Source organism: Nymphaea colorata, chromosome 6, assembly GCF_008831285.2.
Source record: "Nymphaea colorata isolate Beijing-Zhang1983 chromosome 6, ASM883128v2, whole genome shotgun sequence".
In the NCBI taxonomy this organism is placed as follows: Eukaryota; Viridiplantae; Streptophyta; class Magnoliopsida; order Nymphaeales; family Nymphaeaceae; genus Nymphaea; species Nymphaea colorata.
The window spans coordinates 24,429,827-24,456,271 of NC_045143.1; the positions used below are offsets into that span (position 1 = coordinate 24,429,827).

General features: G+C 39.0%; 1 protein-coding gene across 4 annotated transcripts in view; it reads left to right on the plus strand.

The window, feature by feature from the left end:
- Nucleotides 1-26,445, plus strand: part of LOC116255744 (pumilio homolog 23) — a 39,268-nt gene that overhangs the window by 9,889 nt on the left and 2,934 nt on the right. For all 4 annotated transcript variants that reach the window (XR_007573707.1, XR_007573708.1, XM_050078453.1 and 1 more), the window contains exons 6-9: nucleotides 6,370-6,489; nucleotides 7,345-7,530; nucleotides 8,213-8,361; nucleotides 10,102-10,284. Coding sequence is in view for 2 of the 4 variants with exons in the window: in XM_050078453.1 (XP_049934410.1) it covers nucleotides 6,370-6,489; nucleotides 7,345-7,530; nucleotides 8,213-8,361; nucleotides 10,102-10,284 (638 nt within the window). In the remaining 2 variants the exon portion in view is untranslated. The remainder of the gene's footprint in view (nucleotides 1-6,369; nucleotides 6,490-7,344; nucleotides 7,531-8,212; nucleotides 8,362-10,101; nucleotides 10,285-26,445) is intronic.

A 26,445-nucleotide genomic window follows, 5' to 3' on the forward strand; every position in this document is an offset into this window, starting at 1 on the left:
CATGGCAGGTATGACCAATTGCAAACCCATCACTACCCCCAGTGTTCTGAATACTAAATTGACTGCATCTGATGGAACTGCTGCATATTCCAATCCTATATTCTATCGCAGCATTGTTGGTATGTTACAATACCTTACCTTTACTCGCCCAGACATAGTATATGCTGTAAATCAGATCTCTCAGTTTATGCATGCACCTATTGAAGGACATATGGATGCCGCTAAGCGGATCCTACGGTATCTCAAAGCTACTCTTGGAGATGGACTAGTTTACACGAAATGTCCCAATGTTTCTCTTGGACATAGCATATATACATATACTGATGCCGACTGGGCAGGCGATCTCGATGATCGACGATCAGTTTCAGGTTTTTGTCTCTTTCTTGATTCTAATCTCATTTGTTGGAGCAGTAAAAAGCAGCGTGCCGTTGCACGATCTAGCACTGAGGCAGAGTATAGAGCAATGGCTGCCAGGACGGCTGAAGCGTCATGGTTACGTCATTTACTTGGAGAGCTCAATCTTCCTATTGTTCGGTCATCATTACTATGTGACAATCAAAGTGCGATAAAAATTGCTTTCAATCCCATTTTACATAATCACACCAAACATATAGAGATTGATCAACACTTCATTCGTCAGAAGGTTGAAGAAGCCGAGATCTTGCCTACTTATATATCCACCAGTGAACATATAGCTGATCTTTTTACCAAAGGTCTCACAGGGCAGCATTTTTGGGACTTGAAGAACAAGTTGTGCATGATCAAATCTCATGCACAACTTGAGGGGAGCTGTTAGCGTATGGGGATCGGGTCTGTTCAGACCCGATCCATTCTCTTTATATCCACACGCCTAAGGATACTAGGCTGTGGCTCTCTTGTAATATTTTATATTTTTCTGTACAAATCTGTTGGAACCTAATTAGGGTTATTGATTAATTAAAAGATTAAGGAACGCAGGGCTGTGTTAAGCCGGCTGCTCCCTTTCCTCCATCGCCCTCTTTCATCCTCTCTTTTCAATGTACCTGATTTGCAAAACGGAGAGACGAGTTCTTTGTGAAGATTCTTACAATTTTATCTGAACATTTTGTTTGATGTTTGAATATTAGGCACTCCTGTGTCTCTCAAGTTTATTTTGCACATGAACTACTTCTTACATTTGAACAACTTGGGTAGATGTATTTTATAGGATTCACTAGTACAATATGTTATTCCTCATTTATAGCCTATGTTGTCAAAGCCGCCCCTAGGTGCACCTGGAATAAAAAGGCGACTGATTTTTTTTTGTTTTTGGTTTTTTAGTTAACTATTACATAATAAAAAGTTATGTACTTACCGACTGAACTGTCAACTTCTATTCCAAGTAAAACTTGAAAATCTGTTCTGTTCTGTTCTAATTGAATGATTACACTTTATAGGTAAAGCCAAAAAATAAAACATGAAAAATTGTTCTTCTGTCCTTGTTTACATGACAGACTAACAGTACATTTCCAGGTTGTTGACATACGGCCTAGGCTGGACTAGGCACCAGCACACCTAGTCCATGGGAAGGTATATACTTGTGATTTTAATACATATATTATGTACAAAATGTAATAATGTATAAAATATGTACAATCTGAGATAATATATGTTTACATATTGTATATTAATGTGTTATATATGTAGTTTAGTACAATCTGAAGCAATTTTTAAAGTGGTTCCACCTGCAGTTGAATCTGTTACAATGTATATTCTATGTACTGATTTGTACAATTTGTTATAATGTACTGGCACCTAATCCATGCCTAGGCGACAATAGTTACAAATAACGTTTCAGAGTTTTAAATGACAAAGTTTTTCTTGGGTATAATACGACGAGCTTAAAAAAAAGCACGGTAAATTTTTAAAAATTTAAAAAACTAAAAACGAGGAATTCTTTGGCATTAAAAAAACGTAAAAAAGGAAAACAAGGAAAAAAGCATTAAATTTTCGTTTTTAACGCGTTTTTTAAAGTTTTAAACGGCAATTTTCTTTATCACGTTTTTTTGCATTTTTGTGACACTGATTATATGTTATATGTACAATCTGTTGTAAACTTGTAATGTATATTATATGTACTTGATTTGATACGATTTTTGTCTGAAATGATTCAAATGACAGTCTATAAGGTCCTATAAGAAATGCAAGCATTGTGTCCAGTATGTAAACAAGAAGGACGTCTTCCTTTGTGTATCAAACTAAGGCATCAGCTAGAACAGAACAGCACACCATAACCATCGCCTAAGTGATGGACTTAGGCGATGGGTGTGGACTGGCACCTAGTCCATGCCTAGGCGACAACTTAACAACATAGCTGATAGTCAATTGGAAAGTGTTTGTATAGCTCCTTCCTTTTTCCTTTAAGGGCATGTCAGTGGAAATTGATTCAAAAGAACCTGATTCATCACACGAGATCTCAAGAAATGAGCTGAACCCCAAATGCTTTCGAAATGAGAATCAAATGCGCTAAGGCATGCATCACAAAGCTCAGACAATGCACTTAAGCACTCGAAAACAAAACTAGAAGCTAAGTTCATTGTTTAATAAAAAGGTAAACAAAAATCTTAGTTTGCACTAGGAACTAAATCCCTTTACATAGTCCAAGACAAGGAAGGGGGCTAGCTGCTGGCTATTTTGTTATGGTTATAGCTGTTGGGAGCTAGCCAAAGACTATCTTGAAACAATTAAAAAAGACAAAAGACAAAGAAAATGGAAAATAATATATATGTAAATATTAATCTATATATGTTATTATATATATATTATGTATTTTAAGTTATAGTAGGGGTGGGCATCGGGCTGGGCCGGGCCGGGTCGGCCCGTAGGGCACGAAACCCGGGCCCAGGCCCGATGGGGGGAAGGGGGAAGAAGGAGAGGGGGAGGAGGTGGAGGGGGGAAGGGGGAAGAAGGAATATGGTGGCTTCCCGGCCCGACGCCCAGGCCTAAGCTATAGTCATAGAAAATGTGTTTTTTTCGAAAAAAAAAAAACGAAAAAAATGATAAATTAACTAGCAGTTTAAAACTTTAAAATCATTTTTTTTGAAAAAAACGTTAAAAACGAAAAAAGCACGTTTTTAATGCGTTTTATACGCTTTTTTTTCAGTTTTTTATAATATCTTTTAAGTTTTTTTAGTGTCAAACAATTTTTGTTTCATTTTCTATTTTTTATTTATTGCAAATCTACTTACCTTTTGATCTTTGTGTTATTATTTTCTTATTTTATTTTTTCTCCATTTATAGTTTTTAAATTTTTTTAAAAATTTACCGTATTTTTCCTGTATTTTTCTTTACCTGAGAAAACCTTGCCGTTTAAAACTTCGAGACGTTATTTCTGACTATGATTTTAACAACCCTTCTTGAACTAATGATATTACAACTGCAAGTTGAAGAAGAACACAAAATCTAGGAGTCAAAATTGGCTTGATGAAGAATCTACAAATTGAAGTTCAGAAGATAAAATAAGTCCATGGTCTTCATCAAGTGGTGCTCTTTGACATAGTATTAGTCAATTTCATTGTGCTTTATTTGCTCATGCAAGGTATGATTACTGGCATTATGGACGAAACCGATGTTGTAAAAAGCATATCGTAAGTTGTATAGGGCCAGCCAATAGATATTTTGTATTGCACAATATCATAATGTATCATAACAATACCATAAAGTTATTTTTTAATTCAAAAAATAGAAAAAATAGAGAAAAATAATATGTTCCTTATAAAAAACATGTTATACAAATGATATGCTTATTATAGCTATGAAGTTATGATTCATTATTCATGAACATTCGTAATCATAATTCATAACACCATACAATATGATTCTAGGCTTTGAACACATCAAGAAACATAACTAACATGATCTATATCACAGACATAGATTCATAAGGAAGTCATAAGGTCCATTAGCCATATAACACATCAAAAAAGCAAGTTTTAATTGTTATGCATTACATTACAAGATGAACATGAATGAAATGATGAAACTTTTCATGTAAATACAAATAACAATTAAAAGCACTCTTGACTCTCATTCATAATCTTTATCATCTTCATTCTCATCTTAATTTTCATCTTCATTTTCATTTCCATCTTTATCTTCATGAAGTTGAGCATCCTCACCGACATATCCAACAAGCTATCCTTCATTAGCAATTTTTGTTCCTGTAGTTTCAATGTTGAAGCATTGAAAATCATCATCATCAAATAATTTGGTTGGTTCTTCCTCAATCCATGATTCCAACACATCAAAGTTGTCTAAGCTAATAGGATCATCAAACTGAGATGTGTGTTTGACTGCTTTCTTGCTGTGTTTTTTGTAATTACCTATATTAAATATTAGAAAGTTTGTTCATGTATATATTATAAAGCAAATGGGTGCTACAATACTTAATTACTTATGAAACAACTTTGTAGTTTATATAGGTTGCATTACCTTTGTTTCAACTCATGTTATATCGAACAAACACAAGGTTATTCAACCTTTTATGTTTGAGTCTGTTCGTCTTCTTGCCATGGATATTAAAAAACACTCCAATTACTTTCGCATCCACAAACATTGCATATTTTGCTGAGGACTTTAATTGCAAAAGTTCTTAGTTGGAAAATCAGTCTCAAACCTATGCCACCACAAATCTAAACAAGAAATAAAAAGAATCCCATGTAAAACAACAAATGGATAACAAATGCTAAGTAAATTAATAATTTTTGTATAATTACCTGGATGCATAGTTGCCCTGGCTTGAATGGCTATGCTTATTCCCATGTCTCCTATACAGTTATCATATAAATCAAACTCATTGTGCACAACATCTTGTGCTTTAGAATCTGTTTCTAACACTTCAATACAATTTAGCAAACCATGCATGACTTCTATGTCCTTTTTAAATGGAGGAGAAAATGCGGATTTGGTGTAATTATCCTTGTTCAGAACATGTTTGAGCCAAAATCATGGATAATGTTGAGAATGAGGCAACTGGAATCTTCCTATTATTTGTTTAATAATGCCTCATTGTGCAGCCAGTGCTGCCCTGAAATGGGTGGTGGAAGAATCAGACACAAAGTAACTGTGTAAAATATTTAATCTGGGGCTTCTTGAAGATGTCTTCTTTCTATACCATCTAACAAACTGGCATTGAATTGTTTTTCTTACTAAAGGCCCTGATTATTATGTTTCTCCTATTCAATTTTAAAGAACATGTGACTGCATTTTACTTATTCGAAGGCACGGAAAAATCTGCAAGAAAGGACTTATATATCCCATCAATTTCCACAAGCCAACTATCTTGTGTCAAGCGTGTTTAAAGTATCTGAAGCCTGTTCTTGGTGATACTGAAAACTTCCAAAAACTTTTCATAGATTTGTTTTTTCTTGCAAAATTTCTCTTTTAAACATTTGGTAACCTTTACAATTCAGTAGGATGCTTTTGTGAGGAAGTGTAGCCTTGATTTCTTCCTATTTTACTTTCATGGCGTCACTTATTTCCTCCATGAAACTTGCATTGCTGACTGCATGCTTGAACTTCTGTCATAGATGACATTTCTACATTTTTTGACAAAACATGGTTCTCCCTTTTCATCTGAAAAAACATGAAAGTGAGTGCAACTTGGAGTAGATTCTTCAACATTTTCATACTTGTCCTTGATGTCATTTTTGTCTCTTTCTTTAAGCTACATTGAATGGATATGTCAATTATTTCAGAGGTAATTTTTTTTATTGTGTAGCATAATTTGTATAACGGGAATGCGAAGCAGCAGTTAGAGAGGATGTTCATGTGATGCAGCTGTGAGATTATATGGGAGTTTGTCAACAGTATGCTGCATTTCATACTGAGAAAGCAATACCAATTGTTTTTGTCATAATGCATGGAATATTTTGTCGATTGGATCTAGTTTGTCAGCTTGGACTTGTCAGTAAATTGGAACTATTCCAAGTAGGGTAAATTTTGGTTTTACGTCTAAGACTGGTTTGACTAGTTGAAGTTTACTTCAGAAGCTCCATGTCTGTCTCATATACCTGATATTTCCTTTGCTTGTCGGTATTTGCAGGTGTCAAATCTTGCCACCATTTTATCCATTTATTATCTCAAGAGCTTTCTGTAGCAAATTGTTCTAGTGCAATTATTTTTTCAATGATTTCTTGTGATTGCTTTAGTTTTACTTCTCTGATTCCATCTGCAGAATTTGGTCCTGTTCATAACAGATAGAAAATGAAAACTTCATGTGGAATTTCTCTAGTAATGAATTTTGTGTCATTCAGTATTTGACAGTTTAACATTGACCTTTCTTGAATGATGGACTGTGATGCTCTGGTAGCCAGTGGCTGAATCCTGATTTTGTGCAACTGCTTTTAATAGGTTAGCTTAATCTGGGAGGAACTTGGTTCACATTTTAAGGATCTATTCAAAATGAGAAAGTCCGGAGTTGTTGCTTCTTTGCTGGCAGCATGTAGACGTCTCCATACACATGAGAAACAGGTGTCTTTTTCTTTTCCTGTTTTTTGTACTAAAAATCTACAGTATTCATCTCATGTTTTTTTTCCCAATGGCATGGTTTTTGTCCAATGCAATGTATAAGCCTATAGGTGTATTAAGTTGCTTGAATTTATATTGTTGAGACACAATTACACTATAGTAATGCAACTTGGTTGATGGATCACCTAGATGATCAAATTTGTGAGCTCTTTCCATAAGGTTTTTAGTTGATAATGTCATATTTTCTTGAACAATTGAATTACAAATGGCTATGTCAGTATGTCTGCTTTAGTTTTTCTGTTTTGTGGATTCTTCTGCCTGTTTGCTTAAACTTTATGATCTCAGCAGGTGTTGGACAGAGTTTAGCAGACAAATATTTAAGTGTTGTCTCGTTAGCATATATTCCTGTTAACCGGTTCTTTATAAACTCATTTTATAGTTATAAATGCAATTATAGGTTTGACTGTGGAAGGGAACTTATTGTTGCATAAGCCATTCAAAATGGTGTCTATTTGTAGTTAGGTGGATGTCTTTTCTTCCAAACCGAGACTTCTGTACTGCCATTTAAAAGATAAAGCTGAAAAAGAATATAGCATGCATGATCAAACTTCCTGGAAAAGTAATACTCACACCTCCAACTTAACCTGGTGAACACTTAAAGAATAATGTACATGCTAACTTAGCCCTCTAGTTGTGACTTTTACTTTGCTTCTCTTAGCTTTATACTTTGCTATGCTAAGATATTTGCACTGTGAGGTCTTAGTTAGCAAGTTTGTTCTTAATAATTTTATATGCGGAATTACTTTGTCATTGACCAGGTTCTTGTCAGTAACATGTTTTAACCCATTGTCTGTGCAGTGTTCTCGGGCTTTAGTTGGTGCAGTTTTATCTGAATCTGAATCTCCAAGTTGCATTGTTCCACGAATTATCTTTCTGGAGAATTATTTCAGTTCTGAAGAGATGACCAGTTGGTCATGGCCGAGAGGGATGAAGATTTCAGTTCTTGGTTGTCTGATTTTGCAGACTATTTTTTCTTATCCAAGTGTACTCTCTCTCTCTCTCTGTGTTTGTGTGTGCACGCATGTGCATGCATGCAATGGTGCTTTCCTTTCAAGTGTTTTTCATATTGGTAGTTGTGCCAGTAACTATTTAGAAGAATTTAATTTTTTCTTTGTTTCATAATGAATTCAATGGCATTGGCAGCTGAAACTCTTACGATCTAACTCTACTTGGCATTTGGTGGTCAGATCCTTTTTGTGCTCTTGGCAACCATCAGAAATATGGCTTGCTTGTATCTCTTCTTCTCAGGAAGAAGCCACATCTTTGCTACTTGCAGGCCTATTTCATTAAGTCCATGCTTGAACTGTATCTTTCATGCTCATGGTCTATTTTACACCTATAGTGAGCTACATAACATTAGCATTTAGGAGTGCCATAACATTAGGATTTAGGAGTGCTATTTCCCTCTGACAAAAGGATGGATTGAGGACTAGTAACAACTTTTCCAACATGTGGTCAGCTTGTGCAGATTCATGCAAAGTATATTGTTCCATGACTGATCAAGAAGAGAATCTGTGAATAAACTTAAGATTTTGTGGCTTATATTTTTAGAGAATTTTAGTTGATGGGACTTGGTTGTTCATTGTTACCTGTTGTGTAATCTGTTGGCTGTTTCTCTTCTTCCTTTTCTTTTAATCTCCTACGTGTGAATTTATTTTCAATGCAGAAATACATTCAGCCATTCGTCTCAAGCATGATAGCACTGGAAGCTGGCCTAGTTCTTCAAGTCGCCAAAGATGCCAGTGGTGGCCATATTCTTGAGTCCTTTATTTCTTCAAATGTTTCTGTGAAGCGGAAGTACAAACTGATAGCCAAGTACTTTCTGGAATTTAACCTGATAGATTTTTCTTTCACTATTTCTGGGTATGCTAGGGGTGGCATAATCACAAATTTTACTGTTGTACATGGAAGCCTGGAAATTTTATCCTGATCTTCGTGGGGGCTGAATACATAACATTTTCCTAATCCTGTTTGAGATTATCACACATTGACCTATTTTTATGATTTTATGTATTTTTTTGAACATTTGTATTAGCTTTCTCACAATTTGTTTAATAGATTCATATGCCAATATATTCCAAAGGTTTCCTAGGAAAATTTGTTTTCTCCAGATATCATGGTAGCTGATGTCTTCTTGAGAACTAGCTTTCTGACTCTTGAGTCATGGTAGCATTTGTGTGAATACTTTTTGTCCCAAACATTTGTGCGCTCATCTTATGTTTGCTGGTAAGACAATGTTACTTATTCGACAAGAAATCATTATTTAGATGACTCCACCAAAATGATCCATATTGCACGTGAGATATGGCTTATAGATGTGCTTTGCCAGTTTCATTTGTTAGAAGTAATTAACTTATTATGGGACATTGGTTTGTTTCATAGTCACAAAAAGTGCGTTTTGTTTTGAAAAAGCGTGAAAAACACGATAAATAAATTAGTTATTGAAAACTTTAAAGAATGTCTTTTTCTTGTAAATGCCAAAATAAATGCAAAAAAAAAGTGCAAAAAAACATGTTTTTTAGTTTCTTCAAATTTTCATGTTTTTTAATGTCACATTATTTTTTAATTTTCTAAATTTTTTGTTGAAATTTACTTATTTTTTGATGTTAGTGTTATTAGTTTATCACTTATTTTATTTTCCCCTCATTTTTAGTTTTTTAAAATTTTTTAAAATTTACCATATTTTTCCCGTATTTTTTAAGCTTGCCGTATTATACCCAAGAAAACCTTGCCATTTGAAACGCGAGAAAGCTTTTTGTGACTATGATTTCTTTATAGGTTATCCTCAAACAAACATCTTTAATTATTCACTCCTTGTGGATTAGCGAGTTCTTTCTTCAGTGATAAACTTGGAGAGTTTTACTCAATAACTACTATTTTGTATTAATGATTAAGAATAAACCAAAGATAATGGTACAAGAACAACTCTATACATTCTTCATTCATATGATGTGGTGTTAAAGAGGAAGTCATTTCATTGTTTCTGTCAAGGGAGCAAATTATTTGAGTTTTCAATTGACATTGTGTTTTGCAGGTTCACTTTGTATGAAGTGCATAGATACTTGTTCAGGCACGTAGCTGTCCATGTTTGACACTTGTATTCACCAACTCCAGTACTTTTTAATGGTTGTGTCTCTTCTATTATCAAATTTTAATATAAAAGAAGGCTATCCATTTTCTTGGGTTGATATTAAATGGAAGACGGTACACATAATTCACTTTCTTTTATTCTCTTGCCTCATATGTAAATATATTTGTTTATTTAATGGCTTCAAGGAAGAATAACTAAAAAAGATCTGTCACATACATGCACACACACGCACCTCTTTTTGTCTTTGTTGTGTCCACATGCTTGTATAGAGTGTCCAATATCAATACTTGTATCAGCATCCATGCAACATAGATATGGCTTATATGCATGCTCTTTTTGTTACCATTGCATTAATTTGGCTTGCTCAATCTGCAGTCATAGTTAGACAATTATTCATAGTTAGACAATTAAGGATCATTTGAGAATACATGCAATTTTTACTTTTATTTCTTTTTTCTAAGAAGACTTGAAGGCCATTTTGGTGAACTTGCGCTGCTGTCATCTGGCTCTTTCACGGTGGAGAAGTGTTTCACCTGTGGATCGCTGTCCCTAAAAGAGTTGATAGTGTCTGAATTATCTTCTGTGCAAATAGCACTCTCCAGGACAAAGCATGGACCCCATGTGTTAAAGAAGCTTGATGTGCCCAGGTCTCTCTCTCTGTCTCATGTTAAATTCGCCCTTTATTTGTAACATATTTACTTTCACCAGCTGTTGTTTTACTGGAACTGGTTGTGAATAAAGCATAAGGTCATCCTCTCATTTCACTTCCATTTAAATTCTTCACAGTTTGGCTTAATTGTTTAGTCAACAGACTGTGTTTATGTTTGCCACAGGAGTGAAAGGATTCCCAGTTTTCTATGCTGCTCAATGTATTATTCTTCTTCTTTCCATGTCCCTACATTCTAGTTGCTTAGGCTAATGCATTAGACAATGATTAAATGTCCTATAAAGTACCCTAAGAACATCAATGTCTCATTTTATATATATATATATAGGGACAGGTATTGTATCATGAGTCAGTCAGGCCGACCTTTTTGCCATATCTTAATGTATTGTAGTGTATCATAAATGTTACACGATGGAGGAAGGAATGTGTGTGTGAGAGAGAGAGAGAGAGACGGAAAAGTCACTTCAATATCGTGCCATGATCTCTACTTAAATAGAGATTAGGGATCGGCGGGGGTTGTTACATAAGTAAGACACATAAAGTTGTAAAGTGACAAAAGAGGACTTTAACTTTTAAATAATCAGAAAACTACCATACTTAAAAATAAACTTTCTGATTTCAACACTCTCCCTCAAGTTGGAGCATAGATATTAACCGTGCTCAGCTTGTCACAATATCTAGGGAAATCATTAATCAGAAGAGCCTTAGTAAACATATCTGTTGCATGATCTTCAGAAGCTACAGGAACCGTAGACACCACACTTTCTTTTATAAGATCCGGAACATAATGACATTCCACCTCTATGTGCTTGGTTCTTTCATGAAATACTGGATTGTTTGCAATATAAGTTGCAGTCTTGTTATCGCAGTACATTTTCATAGGAAGAGGAACATGAATACTTATATTTGTTAGCATAGATTTAACCCACGTTATCTCAGTAGCTGTTTGAGCCATTGCTCTATATTCAGATTCTGCACTTGATCTAGAGACTACATTTTGTTTCTTGCTTCTCCAAGATGAGATTGCTCCCAACAAAGATACAGAAGCCAGTGGTGGATTTTCTATCATCAACAGATCCTGCATAGTCAGCATCACTGTAAGCAACAACTTTTAGAGATTCACCTTTCTTAAAGAAGAGGCCTCTGCCTGGGGATGACTTTAGGTATTTCAACACCATCAACGTAGCATCCCAGTGGACTTTTCTAGGTTTTTCCATAAACTGACTTAATTTACTAACAACAAAACTAATGTCTGGTCTTGTTACAGTAACATAAAGAAGTTTGCTAATGAGAGACCTGTAAGATCGTAAATCTATTATTTCCGATTGATTATCATGAAGATGAAGACGTGGATTCATAGGGAGATTAGCCGGCTTGGTCCCTAACATCCCTGTATCCTGTATCCTGCATTAGGTCAAGGACATACTTCCTCTGAGACAATGATACATCTTCTTTGTTCTGCGCAACCTCAATCCCAAGGAAATATCGCAAGTGACAAAGATCTTTCATGACAAAATGCTTTTGAAGGAAAGCCTTTATAGCTAAGATTTCTTGATCACAATCACCTATCAAGATAATGTCATCAACATATACTACCATAACAATTACACCTTTGGAGGTTTTTTTGATGAATAGAGAATGATCTAAAGGAGATCTTTCAAATCCACATTGTGAGACCACCTATGATAATTTGTGGAACCACGCCCTAGGACTTTGTTTAGTCCATAAATAGTCTTCTTCAGACAACACACTTTACTACACTCCCACTGTCGCTTGAACCCTGGGGGTTGCTGCATATATACAGTCTCCTCAAGATCACCATAAAGAAAGACATTCTTTACATCAAGCTGATACATAGGCCAATCAAAGTGTACCGCAATAGAAATAATGAGGCAAATAGTGCCTAACCTGGCCATCAGAGAGGACGTCTCAAAAAAGTCAACTCCGTATGTTTGAGTGTAACCCTTAGCCACTAATCGAACCTTATATCGCTCTACTGACCCATCTGAGGAGAGTTTGATGGTCAACCATGAGAGGGATCCTGTTGCCGAGTGTAGACCAATGGAGGGTCCTAGAACCTATTCATAGTCGGAATAGGAGAAGGAAATGGGGAAGGAAAATATTGCAATGGGACAAGAGGAATAGGTAGAGGAATAAGACATAGCATATCTGACGACACAGAAGTAGGACTAAAGTAGGATTGGGACTCGAAAAAAGTGACATCTGCACTGATATACTCTTTTTGAGTTACCGGGTCAAAGTACTTGTTTTAGTTTTTAGGATAGCCAACGAACACACACTTAATGGCTTGAGCAGAAAGTTTATCACGTTTAAGCCCAAGAATGAAAGTTTATCACGTTTAGGTCCAAGAATGTGAACAAAATAGGTACACCCAAAAACTTTAGGTGCAACAAGAAATAAGCTTTGATTTGGATAAAGTAAACAAGTTTAATAGGTACATTGTTCTCAATGGAGGATGGTCAGGTAACAAGCCATGAGAATGGCATCACTCCACAAGTATGCAAGTACATGATTATCACCCCACAAGTATGCAAGTACATGATTATGAAGCATTAGGGTACGAGCAACAATTAGACGTTGCCTATGTTTTCGTTTGGCAACTCCATTCTGTTGTGATGTATGAGGATATGTAAATTGAGGAGAGATATCATTTTCAGCATAAAAGGTCATTAAGATGGATGATTTGAACTTGAGAGCATCATCAGTGCGAACACACTTAACCACAGAACTAAGCTGAGTTTTTATTTCAATAATCAAGTTTTTGAATACAAACTATTTTAGACCTTTCCTTCAAAAGGAATTCCTAACTGACTCGAGAGTAATCATCAACAACGACCAGAAAATACCTAAAATTAGCTCGGCTAGCAACCCTGCTAGGCCCCCACACATCAACATGGAGAAGATCAAACAACCCTTGACTCGAAGGACTAAGACTCAAAAAGGAAAACTACTACGAGTGTGCTCGTCAAGTTGACAAGCCTCACACTGAAAAGACTGTGGGACGAAGAGATTAGGTAGGATAGAACGGAGCTTGTGCGCTGAAGGATGACCAAGCCTGAGATGCCACTGGAAGAATGTAGACTCTGATGTAGAGGAGGGAGCAGCAAGACCCATAGGAGCCGACAGGATGTAGACGCCCCCCTTTGTCATAGCCGCCACCAATCTTCTTCTCAGTTTGTAAGTCCTAAAATGAGCATAAACCAGGGTAAAAAATAATGCGACAGTATAAATCAATAGTCAACTGTTTGACATAGAGCAAATGAGATGGAAATTCAGGAGCATATAAAACATGTGGAATAGTCTTCTACCATCTGCAATTTTGACATGACGTGGCTGAGAGAATCTATGTAAAGTAGTGAAAGAACCAAGTTTACAGCAGAAATGTCTTGAATCAATAATCCAAGAGATACATGAATCAAGCGTGGATGTACCCGTTGTCCGTTGAGAAGGCTCGATCAGTCAAAGTTGTGGAAGTTGAAACTTGTGAGGCTTTGTGTGCTAAAAACTGCTCTTATTCAACTCTGTCAATGCTAATTGTAACGGTCTCCGGTACTGTGCTAAACGAAAAGCCCTCCACCGTAGGAGTGGCAACCTGAGCAGAGCCCATAGGAAGATGAGTAAGGCTCTTTCCCTGTTTGGTGACCGTACCTCTCCCTTGTGACATAGAGGATGAATGACCATGTTTATCCCAACAACGATCCTCCAAGTGTCCCATCTTTCCACAATAGGTGCATTGGAACCTTCCACGACCACTAGTTCCACGACCTATACCTCTTCCTCTGGCATTATAGGTGGTGCTCTGACCATGACCACCCCCCACAGCAAGACCAGAAGCTGGCATCACACCAGCTGGTTGGGACAAGCTAATAGTCAAACGACTAAGTCTGTTGTATGCATCAGAGAGATAAGAAGGAATTTCACTCCCAGTGAGCATTTGATCCTTGCAACGACATACTCAGGAGAGAGACCAACAAAAAACTTCACAACCATGGTAGGTTCAAAGTGTGACTTATAACAAGATTTGCATGGAGGGCACACAAATTTCAGTCTCATTGGTAGCTTTAACTGTTGCAAAGTATTGTGATAGATCCTGATTTCCTTGTCGGAGATTGTGCAATTCTTCTTCAACTTGAAGGATTTTACTTACATTTTTATTTTGTGAATATGTCTGCCTAAGGAATTCCTACATCTCCTTAGCAGTAGTATAGTAAGTAATAGTAGAAGCAATTTGTAGTTGGACGCTGTTCATAATCCAAGACATAAGCATGTTGTCGTCTTCTTCCCAAGTCATGTACTTCCCTGACTTGTCAATAGGTTCATCCTCTTCAATTATGTGTCTCTTTCGATGTCCTTTGATTGACAACATAAAGGACCTAGACCATAGTTTATATTTGTGTCCATTTAACTTAACAATAGATCCAGAGGAGAAGAGATTTCCATCTCCTTTATGATCATTGCCAACCTTTGGTTTGTTGCTCTTAGTCATAATGAGCCACAACATGAATTAAGAACAAGAATGCCACAATAAAATTGTGCAGCAGCTAGGGCACAAAAAAAAAGAGTCCTATTTACAATCAGTCAGTCATGCAAAGGAGCTGATAAACAAAATAGGAATCAACAATATCACATGCACAACAATAATCCACAGAAAATAACCGTGCCCTCCTTCATGCAGACTTCAGCAAACAAAACAGCAAACGTGCACTAACCTCCTTCACGCAGATTTCAGCAAACAAAGTTACAAAACAACAAACGTGCACAGATTTCCTTCTTGCAGACTTCACCAGACTACATACCTTCAACTTTATCAGCACCACGACACGCCTTCAACTTCATATGTAGTGAACATCAAACCCTAGTATCCACAACACAAACTTCTGAAGAAGTCAAATCAGTCATTCATGAACCACGAGATCAGGAAAAAAAAGTAGTCTGCCTTTGACTGCAACAACTGCCTTTGATTGCAACCATCACCCCAACTTTGAAAATGTATCTTCATATCTCCTACGATCTTCGGAACTTGCAATGACTAGATCTAGGGCATCTAATCACTACTGATCATGTCCTGGTAGTGATCAGATCCCTGATCTCCCATACGATACAACCCCTTGGGGCAAACTGCTACCCATGGCAGATCTGGACAATAGAGATGATGAGGAAGAGAGGAGGGCAGGAGAGGGGAAGATGACCTGTAGCTGGAGTCAGACAGGTCCAGGGCGAAGGAGCTCTAATACCATGTTACACGATGGAGGAAGGAGAGAGAGAGAGAGAGAGAGAGACGAAAAAGTCACTTCAATATCGTGCCCTAATCTCTACTTAAATAGACATTAGGGATCGGCTAGGGCTGTTACATAAGTAAGACACATAAAATTGTAAAATGACAAAAGAGGACTCTAACTTTTAAATAATCATAAAACTACCGTACTTAAAAATAAACGTTCTGATTTCAACAATAAACATATTGTAAAACTATTTTTTATTCATAAAATAAACTCGGAAAAAATAGAGAAAAAGACAAAAATTATGGAAAATGTATTCTATGTATAAACTCATCACACATAATGAACATTTTATTGAATCATTCATAGGTCATATTATGTTAACAATACATTAAGAATAATTTAATAACTATAAAGTGTAAGTTGCTTTATATCACATCATACATATAACTCTTCATTGTCAAATGAGAATTGAAAATACGCTTGATTAATATTAGGATTATCATCAGCTAAGTCACATGGGTATTTCAATAAGGTCTATGTACTTGTGTGAACTTTTAGATCGAAACCGATCCGAACTACTTAATTTAACATGATTTAATTTTGTCCAGCTCAATTTTCATTCTTCTTTTAAGGTTATTGTTCATTAACATGTAATGTTCTTGTAAGATTTTGATATCTAATACCAAACCACCGAATGAACTTAGATGTAAGAGGAGGAAGAGAGAAGTGGGCTGCACGTCCAAGCAAGAGAGAGATGAAAGAGAACAACGAAAAATGACGTCTGCCTCTTGTTATCATTATATACTAATCATGATTTAGGGTACATCATAAAATACACAAAATAACAATAAGATTTACAAGTATGCCACCGCCCATGATGCGTTGGGCGTGTGGATCAAATGGGTCGGGTTTGGGTGACCCGATCCATATGTACAAACTTAAGAGCCCCCCTCAAGTTCTGCATGAGGTTTGATCATGCGCAACTTGTTCTTCAATTCCCAGAAATGGTGCCCTGTGAGTCCTTTGGTAAAAAATTCAGCCACTTGTTCAGACGTGGATATATAAGTGAGAACAATTTCGTCTCCGCAACCTTTTGACAAATGAAGTGTTGATCAATCTCTATATGCTTAGTGCGATTATGTAGAACATGATTGAAGGCAATCTTGATCGCGCTTTGGTTGTCACAAAATAGAGATGACTGAGCAATGGGAAGAGAAAGTTCCCCAAGCAGATGACATAACCATGAAGCTTCAGCGGTGCCTGCAGCCATTGCCCTATATTCTGCCTCAATGCTAGATTTGGCAACTGCACGCTGTTTCCTGCTACTCCAACAAATAAGATTGGAATCAAGGAAGAGACAATAACCGGAAACTGATCGTCTATCGTCTGGATCACCTGCTCAATCTGCATCAGTATAAGTGGAAATGTTGTGGCCATGCAAAACAGTTGACCGTCTTGTGTAGATAAGTCCATCCTGAAGAGTAGCCTTCAGATAACGCAAAATATGTTTGGTAGCATCCATATGCCCTTCTGTGGGTGCATGCATAAACTGAGAGACTTGATTCACAACATATACTATGTTTGGGCGTGTAAAAGTGAGATATTGCAACATGCTAACTATACTCCGATATAAACTAGGATTTGGGTAGGCATCACTCCCATCAAATGCATTTAATTTTGTGTTGAGAACACTAGGTGTTTTTATGAGCTTGCAACTTGTCATACCTGCCCTATCCAAAATATCAAGAGTGTATTTATGTTGTGTAAGAGTTAATGTGCCACCTTTTCTATCAAGCTCAACACCCAAGAAATACCGTAGTTTGCCGAGATCCTTCATCTTGAATTCTTGTTGCAATATCTCCTTAACATGAGATATATGACATGAAGAGTTTCCAGTAAGAACTATGTCATCTACATGTATAAGTAGCCAAGTGGTAACTTCACCTGAATGATAGATGAATAAGGAATGATCAAGTAAACTTCTGAGGAAATCAGCCTGTTGTATATAGAGGGAAAATCTATCGAACCATGAACGAGATGCTTGCTTAAGCCCATACAGTGATTTTTGTAATTTGCACACCCATTTGGTTGGATCATTGGAAACATATCCTGGAGGTTGTTCCATATAAACTTCTTCCTTTAGAAAGCCATGAAGAAAAGCATTTTAAACATCCAACTGATATAAATTCCAACCATATGAGACGGCAAGAGAGATGATAACCCGGATCCTTCCCATCTTGATGACTGGACTGAAAGTCTCATCATAATCTTCCCCGTACTGTTGAGTGAAGCCTCTAGCCACGAGTCGAGCCTTATATCTATCAATACTTCCATCAGGTTTATACTTGAGTTTGTAAACCCATTTTGAGCCCACTACATTCTTACCATCTAGACGAGGAACAATCTCCCATGTTTGACATTCATTTAAGGCAGCCATTTCTTCATTCATGGCCTCGATCCAATATTTGCTTTTGCACGCTTGCTCATAGCATTTTGGCTCCACCTTTTTGTTCAATTCTGTCATGAAGAGCTGAAAATCCAAAGAGAAATTACCATAACTTACCCATCTATCAATAGGGTGCCGCACACGTTCTGATCTATGTGGATAAGTAGTGGCAGTTTCTGGATCAACTGGAACTGATCGTTGATTATACACCATTCCTGAAAACCGATTAGGTGAAGTCATGCTCATGTTGTTGGTCTGAGTAGATGAAGGTATGCTTTCCATCTGAGTGTTTGTGGGTGTCTCGGGCTCATCAATAGTTCTGTCACTTTGTGCATGGTGTGTATCAGCTCTTTGGTCTAATATTTCAGCATTCAGCCATGAGTCATATATATTATTTCTAACATTAAGTGTTGCATGTGGCTCCTTTAAATCCTTCAACCTGAGCTCATCAAAAACAACATGTCGTGAAATATGCATACGTCCAGTTTTTGGATTGTAACAACGATAGCCTTTATAATTTTCTGCATAACCCACAAATCTACACTTGACAGCTCGATCTTGAAACTTATTTCTCAAAGAAACATCAACATGAACATAACAGATGCATCCAAAAACACGTAGCTCAACTTAATTTGGTTGTTCTTGATGGAAAATAAAGAATGAAGATTTTCCTTCAAGCATGGATAGTGGCAGTCGATTAATAACATGAATAGCAGTATGGAAGGCTTCAGTCCATAAAGTCATGGGCACATCAGTGTTATGCATCATACTGAGAGTACTTTCAACTATGTGCCTATGTTTTCTTTCAGCAATACCATTCTGTTGTGGTGTGTGAGGACAGGAAATCTGTCTAGTGATCCTATGATTTAGTAAGTACTCAGTAAATTCATTTGAAATGAACTCACCACCACCATCACATTGGAAATGCATGATATTACTAGAGTATTTGTTTTGGACCAAGGCGTGGAATTGGGTGAACAAGCAGAAAACTTCTGATTTGCTTTTCATGAAGTGGATCCAAGTGTAATGAGAATAAGAATCAATGAAAACAACATAATATTTACTCCCAGAAGAGGAAGAAATAGGAGCAGGCCTCCAAACATCAGAATAAATGGTGTCAAATAACTTCGAAGCTCGCTTATTTATTGATTGAAAAGGAAGAGCATGGCTCTTACAAATATGACAACTTGAGCACATGCTAGACTCACTGACAGGACTTAGACTGGACTTTTGTAATAGTCCGTCTGCAACAAGACTTTGAATGAAAGACCGACTACAATGTGCTAAACGACCGTGCCAAAGAGATGACATATCATACTCTGTGATATTGACTTCACTATGACTGGGAAAAGATGAATCTGAAACACAAGACTTAGACACTTTTGGAGCTTCTTCAATGACGTACATGTCTCCTTTGCGAACACCCTCAGCGAATGTCTTCTTGGTTCGAGCATCCTTAACATAAACAAAAGGAGTAAACTCAACAGAGGAATGAGTATCATCAATAAGCTTTGACACAGAAATGATATTTTTCTTGACATTTGGAACAACAGGAACATTCTTTAAGGGTATTGAGGAATGAGCCATGGATAAGTGTGCATTTCCAATATATGATATTTTGTGATGGGAACCATCTCCTGTGACAACCGAGCCTTTAGCTAAATAAGGGAGAGCACTAGAAAGCTTACCTACGTCACCAGTTACATGAGCTGCAACACCAGAATCCACATACCATTGTCCTTTCTCATTTTGCTTGAGATTGATTTTAGACAACGCTGTCATTAGAATCTGCTACACATCAGGAGAAATGTTCGATGCCGCAATCGTGTTCGAAACAGATGACCCTGCTGCCTTATTGTCACGCCTGACCTGTTTTCCCTTGTTCTGTGGGTTATGCCAACATTCTGACTTCACATGACCTCTCTTATTGCAATAAAAACAAGTAGGTATCCTTCGTGGTACATTTGCCTGTGCATTTGTGTTAGGTGTAGGAAGGATACCTCTCCCCATCCCTGCCTGTGAGTTCCAAACTCTTTGACGACTTCCTTGTAAAGCATGGATCCCAGTGACCAATACATTGTGACCGCCAGAATGAACTAATTCATGTCGTTGTACACGACTTGCTTCATGCTGAATCAATTTTGCTTTCAAGTCTTCAAAAGAGGGAAGAACAGGCAATACTTCTAAAGCAGTGCAGAAAACATCAAATTCTGGCCCCAATCCACTCAAAGCCTGTTGTACCTTGTCTTTGTCACTGACTGGATGCCCTATGATGGCAAGCTGATCGCTGACATTTTTTATCTCATGTATAAATTCCAAGATTGAACGTGTGCCTCGCTTGATATCCTGAAACTGCCTCTTGAGTTGTAGAAATCTCGCTTCTGATATTTGAGAATATGTGGTAGCAAGTACATTCCACAACTCAAGTGCTGAAAGATCATCATCAACACCCGCCAAAACTTCCTTTGATAGTGTGGAGGTGATATAAGCAACGAGAGATTGATCATGAGCCATCCACATCTCATATTCAGGATTGATTTCTGCAATAGTCTCTTGAACTTGCCATGCAACATTCTTCACCTCTCGCATAATCCATTCAGGTGGCGCAAGTGTGGTGCCATTGAGATGTCCATAGAGACGGTGACTCTTGATGTACGAGACTATTTGACGTTTCCATGTCAAATAATTGGTATGATTTAGCTTTTGTGAGATGAGTTGGGAGAGGAAATTGGACGACAAGATGCTGGAATTGCGGTGGGGATCCATAAATGCAATAATATGAAAATAAGGGAAAAATAGAAATTTTGAGATTAGGGTTAGGTGGCTGACGGTAGGGTAGATAGGACAGATTAGGGTAGACAGTAGGATTAGGGCAGATGGTAGGGTTAGTGCAGATTAGGACAGACGGTAAGATTAGGGCAGATTAGGGTAGACGATAGGATTAGGGAAGATTAGGGCAGAAAATTTGGGGATTAGGGTTGTTGATAGATTGTGGGTTTCGGGTCCGGATCCATACCCGACCCGCCTTGTAGCCCGTTTTGGGCTCTACTTAAGTCATGTAACCCTAATCCTTAAGAGTTAATGATAATCTTAAGAGAGAGAGAGTCTGGCTGCTAGTGGGCACCAACTCCTCCTCATTCGTGGTTTTTTCTCCCTCGTGTTGAGGGTTTTCCACGTTACATCGTGATCATTGCTTCTCTTCCTCTTCTTCTTGTTCGTATCTCTACATGGTATCAGAGCCGTGAAGTTCCGGCGTTTTTGGTTGTCTTTTGCCCGTGTTAGAGGAGAATCGCCCGACACTGTTCATCGTCTCGCCCGTGCCCGACGCTCGTGCCCGAGCGTCGTCTGTCGTCCCGCCGCCGTCTCCGCCCAGCGCCGCCCTGATCAACGCCGATCAGGATTCCGCCGTCTCCGCCTAGCGACAACCGGCCCAGCGACGCCCTGATTAGCGCAGCCGCTTCCGCCCAGCGTCGGCCTGCCCAGCGGCGTTCCCGTTCTGCTGCTTCCGCCCAGCGTCGGCCTGCCCAAACGACGACCTGTCCAGCGGCGGTCTTTTTCCGCCCAACGCCGTGTCCTTTTCCGGCGCCGTGCCGCTCTGCCTGGTCTGTTTCCGCCCAGCGCCGCGCCGACTGCCTGGTCTGTTCCCGCCCAGCGCCGCGCCGCTTTGCCTGGTTCTGTTTCCTGCTCTCTGTCCGTTTTTTGGTGTTGTATCGTGTGATTGCTTCTTGCTGCCCTTGCTGCCTACTGGTCTGTGATTATGGCAGCCTCTTCCTCGTCAACCGTCAACACCAATCCCACTGAAATAGGGGCTTTTAGAACGGAGAATGTTCCCATGCAGGTCATCACTCTTCGCCTCACCAAGGATAATTATTTCTCGTGGTCGCCTGCTATGACCATGGGGATTGCTGGCCGTGGTCGCATGGCCTATATTGATGGGAGCAACCCCGAACCAGCAAGAACAAGTGATGTGTGGCATACTTGGTTTCTTGAGGATAATCAAGTGAAAACTTGGATTGTCAATTCCGTTTCCGCCGATATTCAGCCCCTTATCCTTCGGAAGAAGACTGCTAGAGACATGTGGGTGGTCCTCGAGCAAATGTATGGCCAAAAGAAGACCGCAATTCGTACTTACCAAGTAATGAAGACAGTCTATGGCATTCGACAAGGGACCTCGTCTGTTGCAGAGTACTATGGGGCTTTGAAAGCCAAGTGGGAAGAGCTTGACTATCATTCTGATATTCCTTGGCATTGTCCCCATGATCAGGCGCTCTATGTTGCTCATGAATGGGAAAACAGGGTGTTCCTATTTTTAGCAGGTTTAAATGATGAGTTTGAAGGTGTTCGAAGTCAGATTTTGAATTCAGGGGAGGTGTCCAGTATTGAAGATGTGTACTCCTGTGTTGAAGCGGAAGAACAGCGAAGGCTTGTTACAAAAGAAGGGAAGAGGGAACTTGTGCCCTATAACGAGAGATCTGCTCTCGTGAGTCGTGGTCCTGGCGGCCCATCTAGGTCTCTTCGCCGGTGCACTCACTGCAAGAAGACAGGTCACACTGTAGATTATTGCTGGGATCTTCATCCAGAAAAGAAGGGGAACAGAGGGAGATCTTTGACTGGGAGAACGCCCGTGTCTGAGGTGCAAGCCTCTAGTGGAGAAAAAGTCTCCATTTCTGCTGACCAGCTTCGTGAACTAAGGGCTTATTTGGGCAGGCTCGATGTCAACAAGACTGAGACCTCAGAGGGAACTACAGCTAATCATGCTCTTGCAGCTATTGGCAATCAAGGTAACTCTTCTGTGGGGGAATGGATTGTCGATAGTGGTGCTACTCATCACATGACAGGTAATCCAAAATTGTTTCATGAGTATAAGTTGTCCTCGGGAAGGGAACGTGTTTCTCTTGCAGATGGTTCCTCTACCTGTGTGGCAGGCGAAGGCACTCTGTCCTTGTTGGACAAATTTCATGTGCAGGGCGCTTTACATGTTCCCCAGTTTCCTTTAAATCTCTTATCAGTCAGTAGACTTACTAAAGAATTGAATTGTGAACTTATATTCTCTGCCGATCGTTGTGTTTTGCAGGACTTGGTGACAGGGAAGAGGATTGGGATTGGTTTAGCTTCTGATGGATTATATCGTCTTCCCATACGTGTGGCTACTGCTCTGTTGACAGCGATCCGCAAGACAGATAAGAGAAGAGAAGATTGTCTTCAGTCTTTTATGTACTGGCATGAACGTTTTGGGCATTTACCTTTTGGGATTTTGAAACATTTGTTTCCAGACTTGTGTTCCTCCTTTGATGTGTCTTCCATTTCTTGTGATGTTTGTCAGTTTGCCAAACATGTGAGGGCTTCGTACCCTCTTTCTTCTAGTTGTGCTAATGAAGCTTTTTCTCTGATTCACTCTGATGGATGGGGACCTTCGGGCATTCATACCCGTCAAGGTTTTCAGTATTTTATCACTTTCATTGATGATTTCTCTCGTGCTACATTTATATACTTGTTAAAAGACCGCAGCGAGGTTCCTCGAATCATCGAGACATTTATTCTTCTTGTGCATACCCAGTATGGTGCGAATGTTAAAACTTTCAGGTCCGATAATGCCCGTGAGTACATGTGTCGGCCTGTTGAAGAGTTTCTTAGACAACGGAGGATTGTTCACGAGACATCCTGTAGTTACACCCCCCCTCAAAATGGGGTAGCTGAAAGGAAAAATCGTCAACTTCTTAATGTCACCAGGGCTCTTTTGTTTCAGAGAAATCTTCCTAAACACTATTGGGGTGATGCAGTTCTTACTAGTGCCTATCTTATTAACCGCATGCCCAGTCGTGTTTTGAATGGTAGGACTCCCCACTCGTTGCTTCCTGGCAGTCGTCCACCATTTCCTCTTCCTCCTCGTGTTTTTGGTTGTGTATGTTTTATCCATGATCACAGTCCAAATGTCAAGAAACTTGATCCTAGGTCTATCAAAGGTGTCTTTGTTGGATACTCCCCTACGCAAAAAGGATACAAATGTATTGATCCTATTACTGGTCGAGCTTATGTTACGAGGGATGTTACCTTCTTGGAACATGCCTCTTACTTTGGTGTGAATCCTCTTCAGGGGGAGCAGTCTGTGGGCAGGGAAGAGTATTCTCAGAGACAGGAACTTCAGTTTATAGATTTTTTGGACTACAAGAAAACAGAATCACTTAATACTGTTGATGTGCCTGAGAATGAGGAAAGGGGTGACAATAGCATTGAGAAGGAAGGCCCTCAGTTGTTTGGACAGTTCTACTCTAGACGAGGTACTCGGACAGAGGTGATGACTTGTGATGCTAGATCTACTTCCAATCCCAATGCCACTCCTTCCCTGGATGAACCAAGTCCTACCGAGGAGACCGTGGAGACCCATGATGAGGTTGAAAAGAAGAATGACGATCTTCCCATTGCCCTGAGAAAGGGTGTCAGGTCATGTACTCAACACCCTATTGGTAATTTTGTTTCTTATTCCAGACTTGGGAAAGATTACAAGTGTTTTGTTTCTACTCTTTCTTTGGCTGTGATTCCCAGGACTGTCGCTGAAGCTCAAAGTGACTCCAAGTGGGCCGATGCAATGAAAGAAGAAATAGATGCCCTAAGAAGAAACTTGACATGGGAAGTGGTGAAGATTCCTGAAGCCGCTCACCTAGTTGGATCCAAATGGGTGTATACCATCAAGTACAAACCAGATGGGAGTGTTGAAAGATATAAAGCTCGACTTGTGGCCAAGGGGTTTAGCCAGAAATATGGAATTGATTACTTGGAAACCTTTGCTCCTGTTGCGAAAATGAAGACTGTGAGGGTGGTTATATCCCTAGCTGTGATGAAGGAGTGGAAGATGTATCAACTGGATGTTAAGAATGCATTCCTCAATGGTGACCTCGAAGAAGAAGTATATATGCATATGCCTCCAGGATATGAAGAACCAGAAATGTGTTGTAAGCTGAAAAAGGCATTGTATGGCCTTAAGCAATCGCCCAGAGCGTGGTTTGAACGACTGAGAAGAGTGATGATACGTCATGGATACAAACAAGGAAATGGAGATCACACTCTGTTTGTGAAGAAGAAGGAGAGCAAGGTTACTCTCCTGCTCGTCTACGTAGATGACATGATTGTTACTGGAGATGATGAGGAAGAGATTATCAAGCTAAAAGGGTTACTGGCTACAGAATTCGACCTCAAAGATCTTGGAAAACTAAGGTATTTTCTTGGTATGGAGGTTGCTAGGTCTAGTACTGGTCTTGTACTAAACCAAAGGAAATATACATTAGACCTGCTGGAAGAAACTGGTAAATTGGGATGTAGACCTACTCCTACCCCTTTTGACACTGGGCACAAGTTGAGTCTCAGAGATGGAGAGCCTCTCTGTGAAGAAGACAAGGGAAGATATCAACGTTTGGTTGGGAAGCTAATTTATCTTACCCTCACGAGACCTGATATCACCTTTGCGGTGAATGTTTTGAGCCAATTCATGCATGCGCCAACTGATGCACATCTGAAGGCTGTGGACAGAGTGCTATGCTACCTGAAGAAAAATCCTGGTAAGGGACTCCTGTATGTGAAACAAGAGACTGTGGAAATCGAGGGCTATTCTGATGCGGATTGGGCAGGTTGTGGTGATACCAGACGATCCACTACAGGGTACTGTGTCTACTTGGGAGGAAACCTTGTTGTATGGAGGAGCAAGAGACAGGATGTTTGCTCTAGATCCAGTGCAGAGGCAGAATATAGGGCAGTTGCTATGGGAGTGTCAGAGTTATTATGGTTGAAGATATTGTTGACTGACATTGGAATAGAGATTGAAGGACCTATGAAGATGTATTGTGATAACAAGTCTGCAATCAACTTAGCCAACAATCCTGTACTTCACGACAGAACAAAACATGTTGAAATTGATCGTCACTTCATTCGGGAAAGGATTGATGCGAAAGAGTTGATCTTACCTTACATGAAGTCTGAAGACCAAACTGCTGATGTTCTGACGAAAGCTCTTCCTTCAGCTTCATTTGAGAGGAATGTATCCAAGTTGGGCATGTTTGATATGTACGCCCAACTTGAGGGGAAGTGTTGATAGATTGTGGGTTTCGGGTCCGGATCCATACCCGACCCGCCTTGTAGCCCGTTTTGGGCTCTACTTAAGTCATGTAACCCTAATCCTTAAGAGTTAATGATAATCTTAAGAGAGAGAGAGTCTGGCTGCTAGTGGGCACCAACTCCTCCTCATTCGTGGTTTTTTCTCCCTCGTGTTGAGGGTTTTCCACGTTACATCGTGATCATTGCTTCTCTTCCTCTTCTTCTTGTTCGTATCTCTACAAGGGTTAGGGCAGAAATTTGGGGATTAGGGCAGAAAATAGAGATTTGAGGATTAGGACAGAAATTAGAGATTCTTACCGAACATTCTCAGTGGCAAAACCTGGCTCTGATACCATGTAAGATTTTG